Source organism: Panthera onca, chromosome A2 (assembly GCF_046562875.1).
Source record: "Panthera onca isolate mPanOnc1 chromosome A2, mPanOnc1 haplotype 2, whole genome shotgun sequence".
Taxonomy (NCBI): domain Eukaryota; kingdom Metazoa; phylum Chordata; class Mammalia; order Carnivora; family Felidae; genus Panthera; species Panthera onca.
In genome coordinates, this window is record NC_138340.1 from 153,434,410 (window position 1) to 153,449,180 (window position 14,771).

General features: G+C 40.1%; 1 protein-coding gene across 1 annotated transcript in view; it reads right to left on the reverse strand.

Moving 5' to 3' along the window:
- The window catches only part of KIAA1549 (KIAA1549 ortholog), a 161,607-nt gene that overhangs the window by 24,624 nt on the left and 122,212 nt on the right, over window positions 1-14,771 (reverse strand). Inside the window, exons 19-20 of the mRNA XM_081790753.1 lie at window positions 13,400-13,717; window positions 2,524-2,570 (exon numbers count right to left, since the gene is read on the reverse strand). Coding sequence (XP_081646879.1) covers window positions 2,524-2,570; window positions 13,400-13,717 — 365 coding nt within the window. The remainder of the gene's footprint in view (window positions 1-2,523; window positions 2,571-13,399; window positions 13,718-14,771) is intronic.

The window sequence follows — 14,771 nt, forward strand, 5'->3', positions numbered from 1 at the left end:
AGTTCGAGCCCTGCGCTGACAGCTCAGAGCCTGGAGCCTGTTTCAGATTCTGTGTCTCCCTCTCTCTGACCCTCCCCTGTTCATGCTCTGTCTCTCTCTGTCTCAAAAATAAATAAACGTTAAAAAAAAAAAAAAAATGACTAGGATTTTAAATGGGATCACAATGAATCTGTAGATCACTTAGGGAAGACTGATATTTTTAATATACTGAGTTACCCAATCCATGAACATTTTCTTTAGAGGGCTTGACTATTTTTGGTGAGATGAATACTGAGATATTTTATGTTTCTGAATGCTATTTTATGTAGTCTGTGTAAAAGTTTTTATTTTGTCTGATGCTCATAAACAGAAATAAAAGAGATTTTTTGTATACTGATCTTATATCCAGCTACTTTGTAATTTATCTATCTTGCTAAATTCTCTTAATTCTAACAATTTATGTGTTGACATTTTAGGTATTTCTACTAAAAAAAATTATATCATTTGAGAATAATAACAGTATTATTTCTTTCCTAGAATTCCTTAATCTCTTCCTTCCCTTCCCTTCTTCCCTCCCTCACTCTCTCTCTCTCTTTCTTTCTTTGCTTTATTACACTATCAAGAACCCCGAGACAAAGTTGAATAGAGGTAATATAATCTTTGCTGAGATAACTATAACCAGATTAGACAAGTTCAATTCTATTCTTTGTTTGCTAAGATTTTTACCATGAATGGATGTTGAATTTTATCAAATGCTATATTTAGTGGAATAAGATTTCCCTCCTTTATTCTCAAAACAGTGAATTACATTGATTTTTTATTTTATTATTATTATTATTATTATTATTATTATTTTTAAGTAGGTCCCATGCCCTGTGTGGAGCCCAATGTGGGGCCTGAATTCACAACCCTGAGATCCCCTGAGATCAAGACCTGAGCAGAGATCAAGAGTCAGATGCTCGACTGAGCCACCCAGGCACCCCTAGATTGGTTGATTTTGTTTTTTAAATGTTAAATTACCCTTTCATTGTTGGAATAAATCTAATTTGGCTGTGATATGACATCCTTCCATATACAATACTGGATATCTTTGCTAATATTTAAGTTTCTGCACCTGTGTTATGTTCACAAGTAAAATTGGCCCGTAATGTTTTCTTTCTTACAACGTCCTTGTCCTTGTCTCCTCCTTGATAGAGGAAGAATGAGGTTGGGGGTTGCGGGGGGCACCTGGGTGGCTCAATCAGTTAAGCATCTGACTTTGGCTCAGGTCATCATCTCGCAGTCCGTGAGTCTGAGCCCTGCGTCGGGCTCTGCGCTGACAGCTCAGAGCCCGGAGCCTGCTTTGGATTCTGTGTCTCCTTCTCTCTCTGCTCCTCCATCTCTCACGTTCTGTCTCTCTGTCTCAAAATTAAATAAACATTAAAAATAATAATGAAATAAAAAGAATGAGGTGGGGAGTATTCTCTGTTTTTATATTCTTTAAAAGAATTTGTAGAACACTGGCGCATTTTCTTCCTTCAGTATCTTTAGTAGAATTCACCATTAAAGCCAAAGTTTTCTTTGTGAGCAGGATTTTGGTAATGATTTCAATTTCTTTAATAGTTATATGTCAATTCAGATATTCTCTTTCCAGGAATTTTTCCATTTTAAATTTATTAACAAAAAGGTTCAGAAAATCTTAATTCCTATAAAATCTTTTAAAAATCTGTCTTTTAAAAATCTATCAAAATCTTTTTAATTTTTGAAAGATCTGGATTAATATGTCCTTTTCCATTCCTCTTATTGATAATGTTACACAGCTTACTTGATCAAGCTCTTCAGAGATTTATCAATTTCATTTGTTTTCAAAGAAGTAACTTTTAGCCTTGTCGATCTTCTCTATTATGGTATTTGTTTTCTATTTCATTAATTTCTATTCTTATTTTTATTATTTCCTTCCTTCTACTTCCTTTAGGTTTAATTAGACCTTTTTTTTTTTTTTTTTTTTTTTACATTGAGACGGATGCTTAGATCACTGGTATTCAGCCATTTTTCTTTTCAAATGTATTTTGATTCATTTAAGGCATCAAAGTCCCCGCAAAGCCTGGCTTTATCCCACAACTTTCACTATGTCAAATTTTCAAGACTCCAAGGCCCAGGGGTCTGCCCAAAGTCTTGCTCAGGTTCTCAGTCACCTCCTCCGGGATTAGCAGGCACCCCAGGGAGAAAGTTCACCCAAAAGGCAGGGTTCCTTTCTCTGGACTCCCTGGATCTTGGCCCCATACCATCCCATTGCCCTGTTAGCTATCTGGGTTTTATTTTGTTTTATTTTAAAATCTTGTCTGGCTTTTCCAGATGCCCTGAACAAACAATCTAGCCTGTCTTTACTGGGAGCAGAACTTAAAATTCCACCTTTTTTCTCCTCTTCAGGTTAACTCAAGAGAACACACAACCCAGAGGTTTGCATCTGCTCATATGAGCTAAAAGAAACGAGTTTACAAAATTTGTAAAAAAAAAACAGTCGATGTGAGGAAGTCCTAATGTATTTTCTCCCAAAAACTTTACCTCGGCAATGGGCCTGATGGGGGAGTCATTCCATAGTCTTCGTATCTCTGGAAGAAAAACAAAAGGAAATGAAGATTAACGTGCAACGCTTATTAGAAAGTGACAACAGCAAACTTACAAGTTTAGGTTTGCAGGATCAACTTTCAGGAGAATTATTTTCTCATAAAAAGCTGGCATGGCACTGAGGCATTCTGCCATCAAATAATACCAGAAGTTTCAGCTTGGGGAACTGGGCTACCACGCTTTAAAAAAAAAAACACACACACACACAACTATTTTCTAGACCTTTCTTTCTTTTATAAAAGAATAACAGATAGCCTTTCTGCAGCTCCTCTTCCCTACAAGCTCATTCTCTACAAATCTGTATCTTCTAAAAAGGTCAGCCTTGATGGCCACACTTAGTACAAATGCCCCCATCAACGTGGGCATGATCATTCCCAGAACCAGTGGGTGTCCAGTAGCAATTCAAATACACTCACAAAAGTAAATTATGTGAATGCTGCACCATGTTGTGGAACAATGTGAAAAAAGAAAAAATACAAAGAGAACCAGAAATTAGAGAGACTCTCAAATATGAGGTGCACACTTTCAGTTTCTGATAGTTTTCCTGTTCCAAAGAGCCCAGCCATACTCTGTCCTTGTGTTCCATCCAGGGCCCCAGAGCCTTCAATCAACTCTTCTTACTTGAGCTAATCTCCGCTAACCAAGTATTCTTTGGCTAAATCAATGTCAATATGGCATCAGATTTAAATAAACGTGTATCTGTTGCATTCCTCATGAAATCAACACACCCTGTCCCTATCATACGTTGTACTCCTCTTCCAACGGTTCTTTCAACAACTGTGAATTGTTATTTTGGAACCAGATATTTCAGCAGAACAATAACTCTGGACAGAGTCCATCCAAGTTCAGTCAGTTTGAACCAACTGGTTGTCCAGGTTCTAGTGTTCCAAGTTACTAAGTCAGCCTTGCTTCTGGACCTGTCCCCATTTTAGATCTTTTTTTTTTTTTTTTTTTTTAACCTGCCATTTCATGAATTATTATTTTGTGGTAAGTGCTATGAGCACTAACTCAGACCCCAGTAACAGTAACAAAGGGCTCACTACCTCTATTTTATAGATGAAATCAACTCACAAGGAATTTAAGTAATTTCCTCCTAGTAAGTCCAGGCTTAATAATAAAAGACCATGCTTTTAACCACTACACTACACTGCCCATGGTTGCCAACCAGATTTCCCCCCTTGAATTAATCTCTACTTTGTGAAGAAAAGGAGAGGCTTTGGAGTCAAACAGGCTGACAAAGCTACTCTACTTCCCTGGGCCTATTTCCTGGTGCCAAGAAGAATAGAATGAACCCTACACCTCATACAGTTTGATGGGATTATCACGTCCGAAACTGTGCTCAAATTACTTCACCTTTTGAACCTTTCTGTTCCCATCCCCTTGGCAGAGGGAGGGGGATTAGAACCTTGCAGAGTTCCCCAACTGATGTAAAATAGCCAGAATAGAAGGAAAAGGAGTTTCAATTCCTTCTCCAAATAATTAAAGGGAAATCTGAGACCAGATAAAGATTATTCCCAGCAGCCCTTCTGCTTCTCAGCAGAGTTTGAGTTTTTTAAACACATTCATATGCAAAATAAAACAAAACAAAAAAAGATGGAAGTTTATGTATCAGCATTTCAGGAGGTCCGGTAAGTAATAAACTAAAAGACAAACAGTAAAAAAAATAGCTGTCCACTCTTCACATGTTTTGCTATCGTGGCACCAGGCATTTCAACTCTATTATAATCAGAAAAAGAAAGTGCTTTGTCCAGAGGCTGCATGCCCCGATGAAAGGTTTACAAAAAAAAATCACAGGGGCCCCTGAGTGGCTCAGTTGGTTAAGAGTCCAACTTCAGCTCAGGTCACGATCTCACAGTTTGTGGGTTCAAGACCCGCATCGGGCTCTGCGCTGACAGCTCAGAGCCTGGAGCCTGCTTCCGATTCTGTGTCTCCCTCTCTCTCTGCCCCTCCCGTGCTCGTGCTCTGTCTCTCTCTCTCTCAAAAATAAACAAACATTAACTTTTTTTTTTTTAAATCACAGACATAATGACAGGTGTTTAAGTGGGTCACACCTGTATAAATCTTTGGGGGATGAAATAGAATTTTATGGTTTCAACAAGCGACATCAAATAAAACTCCCATTTTAATGCATCCCTTCTTTCTATTCAGTATGAAACAGGCCAATAGAGCAAGAAGGCACATTAAATGGTTGGTGGAATCTGGGATGAGTCGTAAAATGTCCTGGTTCAGGCATCCACACTCGGTCCTTAGAAGACTGTTCCAGGGAGGTGAACTTTACTCAGGAAAGCAGAAATACACCTATCAAGTGGCCTCCGCACCAATGCATAACTAATACCCTTCCACCAGCAACACAGAAAGAGTAAAAATGTCATCAGATGGTAAACAAAGGTCCATCCCTGTGGTAACTGAAGACACTTTGAAATCCACATTCTTATAGTTTTTACTGCAGTCAGAAGGAAATAAGGGGTAATCAGGTTCCTCCTGGGAACAAACAGTAATTTACGACCAATTTATAAACTTGATAAAATTATATTAGGTATGCACAGACACAGCTGTGATTCTGGTTTTCTACTATATCAAACTGCTATCATCATCAAAATACATAAGGGTAACATCAAAGGTCCATGATGAGAAAACCACTCAGTAACAGTGTTTACGAAAATCTTACTATGGAGTTGAGATCTTGATTAAGATCGTAGATTAAGGCACTATCACAGAATTGTTCATCTCCAACACCTATCAACAACGAACAAATAATATAAGTAATAACCCAAATCAGTAAAAAAATTATTGCTAAAATTCATCAGCAGAAACCAAACAAGCAAAGAAAGGAACAGATTCATGCTATAAATGGAGGAAAGTAGTGACCAGGAAAGAAAAAGGACTATGGCTGAATAATGACTCATATAGTAAGAATAGCAATTCTTTTCTTTTTTCTTTTTGAGAGAGAGAGAGAGAGAGAGAGAGAGCGCGCGCCAGAGTGCAAGTGGGGAAAGCGCAGAGACAGAGAGAGGGAGAGAGCATCTCAAACAGGTTCCACACCCAGCACAGAGCCCGAAGTGGGGCTCAGTCTCACAACTGTGAGATCATGACCTGAGCTGAAATAAAGAATCCAGTGCTTAACTGACTGAGCCACCCAGGCATCCCTCAATTCTTTTTTTTAAGTTCAAAGATGAGATGATACAACAACAGAACGAATGGAAATGAGGAACCAAAGAACTGAAGCAATTTGGTACCAAATTATGTGTGGAAATGATTTGAGGACCAAAACAAAGCCATTATGACTCTAAGAAATCAACTAGCAGGGGAAATAACAGATATGGCTTAAAATCAAATCGATGCCACACAGAAAAGGCCCATGATAATTATAATGAAGGCAGAGAAACCAGGACAAAGTAGCTAAGGCAATTAGAGATAAAAGGATAGGTACAAAAAACAAAGATGAGCCAACACGAAGATAATTGGTATCTTTGACTTCAATAATTAGAGTAAGAAAATTATTTTTCAGATACAAAAGAAAGTTTCCCTGAAGTGAATGAAAGAACTGAATCTGAAGATAAAACGGCCACTGGTTATTTGGGGAGGGGGGGAGGGGGAATGATTCAGAAAGACTGGCTGAGTGCCCAGAATTATTTACGCTTCCTGGCACGTAGGGTACATCCATCTGTTATCAGGAAAGGGGAAATTAAGACGGCCATGAATTTCTTCGCAGAACAATTCAAAAAGCATTAGGAGGAGAGAGAAGTAACAGATAGATGGCAGCAGTGAACCAGGTCATGTCAGGAAGTGAGATGAGAACTCTTCCTTTGGAAAACTCCAGACTAAGTCAAGCAGCTCCCGCAGGTTTCCCTCTCTGGCCAGGTCCTCCTGTCCTCCGTAGGAGGCATCTCCTATGTCAGCCTCCCAGCTCCCCAGCCTGCTCAACACCAGTATATGGCATTTTACATATCAGCCACCACCCTGACATCCTCCATTCAAGACCAGGGGCAGAGGGACTATTAGGAAGCTCCTGCAATGACGGTAAGAGACGATGGTGGCTCCAATCAAGGTAAGGCAGAGGACTCGAGAGGAACAATCTATAACAATGCAGCATGTTTAACTGACCCCAACTCCCTGTCCGCGCCCTTCGGCGTCTTGCCCTTAATGTCTCCCTGCTGGGGCATCTGGGTGGCTCAGCTGGTTAAGCATCCAACTTCAGCTCAGGTCATGATCTCCTAGTTCGTGGGTTCGAGTCCTGTGTCGAGCCCTGTGCTGACAGCCTGGAGCCTGCTTTGACTTCTGTCTCCCTCTCTGTCCCTCCCTCGCTCATGCTCTGTTTCGGTCTCTCAGAAATAAATAAATGTTAAAAAAAAAAAAAAAAAAGTTTCCCTGCTTCTGGTCTTGCCCTCTAACAAACCATTCTCCAGTCTAAAATGAGAGCAATCTGTCAAAGAGGCACACCAAATCGTGTCTTTAGCCTGCTCAAAACTCTTCAGTGCCCACCACTACCCTCAGGATAAGGTCTAGTCTCTATCCCATCAGCTTCTTGCTTTCTCTCTTCTGCCTCATGTCTCACCACTCTTCTAGCTATTAGTCACCCAAAACTGATTTCATTGTTAAGAACATTTGGGGGCAAAAATATAAACAGGTTTATTTCATTATAATTGATATACAATGAACTGCACATATTTATGTATATGAATTGATCAATTCTGCCATCTGTTTGTACCTGCAAACCATGCCCAACAAGATAATGAACATATCCATCACCACCCAAGTTTCCTGGTGACCCTCTGTAATCCCTCTGTCCCACACCCTTTCCTAAACCCACCCCCTCCTTAGGCAACCACTGACCTGCTGTCACAACAGTTTGTATTTTCTAGAATTATATATAAACGGAATTATACAATGCACTTTCTTGTTGTCAAGAGGGTGGCTTCTTTCCCTACCATTTTGTCATACATATAAATAACTCAATCCTTTTTATTAACGAGTAGTATTCCACTACATAAATATGGTACAATTTGTTTATCTCTTCACCTGTTGATGTGCATTTGAGTTGATTCCAGTTTGAGTCTATGACAAATAAAGTTGTCACAACGTACAAGTCTTTGCCTGGACATATGCTTCCATTTCTCTTTAGTAAATATTTCAGAATACAATGCCTGGGTCATAAGTTAGGTATAGGTTTAATTTTTTAAGAGACTGCCAAACTGTTTTTCAAAGTGGTTTTTCTTGGTTTACATTCCTAACAATAGTTTATAAGAGCTCCACTTGTTCATATTCTAACAAGTGTATAGGGGCATCTCATTATGATTTACTGCATTTCACTAATGACTAATGAAACTGAACATCTCTCCATCTGCTGATTCTCTGTATTTGTCTGCTTATTTTCTGTACTTCTTTTTTGGTGACATCTGTGTTCAAAAACATTCCCATTTCTTACGGGATCATTTGATAATACGAATCTCGTTCAATTTATTGAGATTAGACTTAGGGCCCAGGATACAGTCTATAATCTTAGTAAATGGTCCATGTACTCTTCTTAAATTTCAATTCCAGTGTAGTTAACATACAGTGTTGTATTAATTTCAGGTCTGCAATAAAGTGATTCAAAAACTCTATAAATTACTCGGTACTCATAATGATAAGTGCACTTTTAAGTCCCCATCACCCATGTACTCTTGAAAATGTATACTCTTTTTATTCTTCTTGGGTAGAGCATTTTATAAACGTCAATTAGTTCAAGCTGATAGTAAGTATTAATTTAAGAATTGTTCAAGTCTTCTCTACCTTAATGATTTTCTGTATACTCATTCTATCAATTATTGAAAGAGAAGTGTTGAAGTCTCTGCCTATAACTGCGGCTTCCTTTATTTCTGCATGTAGTTCTCCCAGTTTTTGCTTCATGTATTTTGATGCTCTATTACTAGGCACGTAAACATTTAGGATTTTAGGTTTTCTTGATGAACTGACCAATGTATTATCTTGAAATGATCCTCTGTGTAATGTTCTTCACTATGATATGATTTTGGTGATTATTAATATAGCCACTCCAGTTTCTTGGGATTGGTGTTAACATGGTATATCTTTCTCCATACATTTTTCTTTCTCCATATTTTTAACCTATTTATGGCTTTATATCTGATGTACGTATCTTGTAGGCAACAGACAATTGGTTCTTATGTTTTAGCCTATCTGACAATCTCTGTCACATAACAGGAATATTTAGACCATTCACATTTAATGTGATTATAGATAGGGCTAGATTTAAATCTACCATCTTGGTATCAGTTTTCTGTTTTTCCCATCTGTTCTTTGTTCCCCTTTTTCCTCTCTTCCTGCTTTCTTTTGGACTGAGTACTTTTTATCATTCCATTTTTACTCTTTTGTTGGTTTTTAGCTATTATTTTGTTATTTTGTTTTTAGTGGTTGCTATAGAGTTTATGTTCTATATATTTCACTTATCAGTCTACCTTCACATACTATCATTCCACTTCGTGTATGGTATAAGAACATCAAACCAGTGCACTTCAATTTCTCCTCTTTTAGCCTTTGTGCTTTTTGCGTTTTCACACATTTTACTTCTATATATGTTATAAACCCTACAAAACACTGTTATCCTTGTTCTTTCAACAGCCAATTATCTTTTCAAAAGATTTAAATAATACAGAATTTTTTTAAATTACCCACATATTTACACTTCTAGTGTTTTTCACTCATCTATGTAGATCCAGATCTTTATCTGGTATCATATTACTTCTGCCTAAAGAAGTTTCTATGACAGGGGCACCTCGGTGGCTCAGTCGGTTAGGCGTCAACTTCAGCTCAAGTCACAATCTCATGGTTTTTGAGTTTGAGCCCCGCATCGGGCTCTGTACTCGCAGCTCAGAGCCTGGAGCCTGCTTCAGATTCTGTGCCTCCTCTCTCTCTGCCCCTCCCATGCTCATGCTCTGTCTCTCAATAATAAATATTTAAAAAAAAAAAGAATTTTCTATGACATTTCTTGTAATGCAAGCCTGCCAGTGATACATTCTTTCAGCTTTTACATGTGTGAAAGGTTTTTGAAAGATATTTTCAGTGGATAGAGAGTGCTAGGTTGACAGTTTTTTCCTTTCGTTCTTTAAAGATTTGTCTCACTGTCTTCTGGACAATGAGAATAATGTTGTCATCCTTACCTTTGTTCCACTGCATACAATGTGTCCTCTTTCTCTGGATGATTTTTAAATCTTTATCACTTAATTTAAGCAATTTCATTATATTTTTTGGCACAGTTTTCTTTGTGTTTCTTGTGCACAGGGGGTCATCAATTTTTGTAGATCTGCAGATTCATAGTTTCCATCAAATTTGAAAAACTTTTGGCCATTATTTATTTTTTCTAACTCTCCTTCTTTGCTTCTGAGACCTCCAATTACATGTATATTAGTCCACTTGAAGTTGTCCTCAGGTCATCAATGCTCTATTCATTTTTTCAGTCTACTTACTCTGTTGCATGTTGGCTTATTTTTTATTACTATGTATTTAAAATCATTAATCTTTTCTTAATATCTGATCTGCCACTAATCCCATAAGTATATATTTTATCTCAGACGTTATAGTTTTCATCTCTAAATTGATGTGCATCCTTTCATGTCCTCAATGCCTCTAATACATTCAATCTGTCCTCCAGCTTCTTAAACACATGGAACTTCATTATAATTATTCTTTTAAAATCCTTGTCTACTGGTTCTGTGTCATTTTCTTGCCTATTTGCTTAACTGGTTAGTTTTGGATTTTAAACATTATTAATTTTACCTTGTTGGATGTTATATACTTTTGTTTCCCTATAAATATTCTGGGGCTCTGTTCAGGTTCAGGTATTGTGTTTATGCTTTGTTAGGTAGAACTAGGGAAGCTTTAATCTGGGGTTCATTTTGCCCCACTACGGAGGCAAACCAATGCTCCTTCTGAGTAATCTAACTGGTGCTCCATGAATTATGCAGCTTTCCACTCTAGAAAGAAAGGAACAGCTTGGGCTGTTGCAAGAAAATACCACAGATTGGGTGGCTTAAACAAAAGAAATTTATTTTCTCATAGGTCTGTAGGCTACAAAGTCCAAGATCAAGGTTCCAGCAGGGTTTATGATGAGAGCTCTCTTTCTGCCTCACAGCTCACCTTCTTGCTGTGTTCCCACATGACAGAGAGCACTCTGGTGTTTCTTCCTCTTCTCATGAGAGCACCAATTCTATCAGATCAGGGTTCCAACTTCTGACATCGTTTATATATTTTTTATGTTTATTTTTGAGAGAGAGAAAGAGAGCAGGAGCAGGGGAGGGACAGAGAGGGGGAGGGGCAGAGAGGGGAATCCGAAGCAGGTTCCAGGCTCCAAGCTATCAGCACAGAGCCTGACGCGGGGCTCGAACTCACGTACCGTGAGATCACGACCTGAGCCGAAGTTGGACACTTAAGTGACTGAGCCACCCAGGCACCCCCCACTTATGACCTCATTTAAAGCTAATCACCTTTTTAAAGACCCCAGCTCCAATATAGCCACGTGGGGTTTTAGGCTTCAACATATGGATTTGGGGGCACACAATTCATCATATAATAGGAACTTATTTCTACATCTGTGTGAGCTCTGAGGACTATTCCCTTTAATTTTTTAGGCAGTTCTTTCCCTAGTCTTAGATAGTTTCACCATACCCTTAAACTGATGAGTACTCAGATGAAGACTCTTTGCAGATCTCTAGAATTCTCTCTCTGCTTTCTTGTACTCTCTATTGTGAAATGTAGCTACCTTTTCCTCCCCTGCCTCCAACTCTTTCTCAACTCAGAGAGACCACTGTGCTCTGCCTGAGGTCTCCCTCCCTGCACTGCAACCAGAAACTCTCTCAAGATATAAATTGGGACAGGGGCACCTGGGTGGCTCAGTCAGCTAAGTGTCCAGACTTCAGCTCAGGTCATGATCTCACCGTTCATGGGTTGTGCTGACAGCTCAGAGCCTGGAGCCTGCTTCGGATTCTGTGTCTCCCTCTCTCTCTCTGCCCCTCTCCTACTCATGCTGTCTCTCTCTCTTTCTCTCTCTCTCAAAAATAAATAAACATTAAAAAAAAAGATATAAACTGGGACATGTGTAGAGCTCAGCTCATTTCTCAGCAATCCCTCCTTTGCTGCCTAATGCCCAGGGTTGTGAAAATCTTTCCTTTTCCATTATTTTAGGTGTTTCTGGAAGCAAAGTAATCCAACCTTGTTCCTTCATCTTGTCCAGAAAAAGTTTGTACTGGACACTTACTTCTGTCTCCGCCATGCTTCCCTACTACAACCACTAATTAATCTTCAGTCTTCTACTTAGATCACATTTTATCTGGAAAATCCTTCTGAACACCTCACAGCTCAGGCAAGGGCTCCCTGGAGGTACTCTCCCCCTGCCAAGGGACCTGCCATGCTGTGTTAGAATTACTGCCTCAACTGCCCACATACCCCCTGCCATCATGCAGAAGCTGGAGTTGTGCGCTGTGCAACTGCTTTATCCCGACACCTAGCAGAACACCCCAACACAGCACAGATTTGTGCTCCACAAATCTACCTGAAGGAATAAACAAATGAAAGAAGCTCAAACAGCAGCTGAAGCCACATTCACTTTACCAGCGAGTTTGTTGTGCATCATCCATTTCCTTAAAGAAAGATTATAAACTACTAGTTATAATTATGAAGTATTTAATAGTTACAGTTGTAACATTGAAAACAATAACAAGATGGAATGGTATTCCGCCCCCGCCCCCCGCCGCGTGGTAGCAGGTATTGAAGAAAATAATCTATTACTAACGGCGTACTGTGAACATTCAAACCAATTTCAGAGATAAAGATGCCTTTAACATATGTTCATTACCACCCAATTTTACCTTAATATGGGTAATGAAATCAGAGGACCCAGTATAAACACTCCTTGAGAAATTCAAATTGTGACTAATTAACTTCCCTCCAGAGTCGAATGCTTTAGTCCAATCACCCGATCTAAAATTAGCGGAAAAAATATTAATGTCACATCTTTCAGTTTTACTTCTTCCCCATATTTTGAGAAGCCACATTTGAAAGGATTGATGGCATACAAAAAAAAAAAAAAAAAAAAAAAAAAAGGATGACAAAGGCAGATGAAATGCTGCAATGTCAAGCCCCAAGATGGAAACCTGATATTTGAAACGGTTGTCCTTGCCTGCCTGTGGGCTAGCTGCCTACAATCCCAGAGCCTCAAGGACCACTCCAGTCCCCGGGGGCCCTCCAAGAAGCCTAATTACCTGGTATGTTCTAAAATGCACCTTTTATAAAGACATCAACGAGAATATGCTTTGACAGTTACCCCACCTCCATTTCAGGACACTGAATGGAACCCAGGAAGAGACTCCCATAAAATACCAGTGTTGCATAAAAACATAAAAGGATACTTCCCACATTAAGAATTAACTTAGGAGAGGGGCGCCTGGGTGGCTCAGTTGGTCTGGCTTCGGCTCAGGTCATGATCTCACCGTTCGTGGGTTCAAGCTCCACGTCGGGCTCTGTGCTGACAACTCAGAGCCTGGAGCCTGCTTCAGATTCTGTGTCTCCCTCTCTCTCTGCCCCTGCCCTGCTCACACTCTGTCTCTCTCTCTCTCTCTCCTTCCAAAATAAACAAACATTAAAAAAAATTTTTTTTAAGAATTAACTTAGGAGAATAAAACGAAAACCGAGACCCCTCAGCCAAGCTTTAATTCTTATCAAATACAATCAGTATCATCGCAGTGATTCTGAAACTGAGGGAGGAAGGCCACAAAATTCCAACATATGACCCACACGAGAATTCTAGAAGGCCAGGACTTACGCTACAGGGGTTGCTGGCTGTCTGAGCAGGGCTGTAGAAGGACCCCCACTGGGTGGCTCGCCTCTCGTCCCGGGAAGGGGTGCTGTTCACAGGCAGGACAGCTGGGACCCCGGGGCCTGTGACTGCAGCACTGGCAGGCTGGCTGCTGGGGGCCACGAGGGCAAAAGCGTCATCCAGGAGGGAGTGCATGGTCTGGCGCGCCTCCTCGATGGACGGCTGAGGCGGGATGTACTGGGAGGCTGGGAAGGGCAGGCCCGGATACCTCCCCAGCTCAGCAGAGGACGGCGTCTGTACATCGGCCGGGAGATCGGGATCAGACTAGGGCAAGACAAAGAGCAAAGGGAACAAGGATCAGATGTGAGCTTATGTGGTGACGTGAAAACCACAGGGCCAAAATGGGATTTAACAATTTTCACTGACAGTGAGGAAAAGGTCACCGTGAGAATTTTTTAAATGGCGGCTAACGGGTGGTGGTGGCAGGCGGAGCCTGAATCAGGACGAAAGGAAAAAGTGAAGATATTCAAAAATCACTTGTCCAGCAAAATTCAACCAACGAGCTGAAATGCACTTCAATACCTGCAAGTATGTGTTTTCATTAAATGTCCCTAAGCAGCCAAAAATGATGTCTCAGAGTCTTAGTTACTAAACTACCTAGTCAACTTTTCATAGATACCAAAGTCTAAAGCAGTCTATTGACTACAATAAGAAAAAGTAGCCCTACACACCCTCAAGAGAGTTCAAAGTCACCACCATATTACACCTGTGTGTATAAAAAATGTTGACACTGAGGTGCCTGCGTAGCTCAGTCTGTTAAGTGTCTGCCTCCTGATATCGGCTCAGGTCATGATCTCGTTCGTGGTCTTGAGGCAGAGCTCCACGCGGGGCTCTGTGTTCATCACGGAGCCCGTGTGGGAGTCGCTCTCTGCCCCTCCCCCACGCACACACACATACACGTGTGCACTCTCTCAAACAAACTTTTAAAAATTTAATACTTATTATAACTACTTGTTATAGTAAACAAAGAGTATTCAGAAACCACGTTTTAATTTTTAATTTTTTTAAGTGTATTTATTTATTTTGAGGGGTGTAGGGAGGGTCAGAGAGAAAGGGAGAGAGAGAGAATCCCAAGAAGCTCTGACTGTCAGTGCAGAGCCCGATGTGGAGCCTGAACTCATAAACCCATGAGATCACGACCTGAGCCAAAATTAAGAGTCGGACGCTTAATCGACTGAGCCACCCAGGTGCCCCCAGAAACCACATGTCTTTAAATGGAACTATCTCTGGATAACGTGAGTCATCAAGAAAGGTTTAAATATTATTCTATACAGGGGCACCTGGCTGGCTCAGTCAGTTAAGCACCTGACTCTTGATG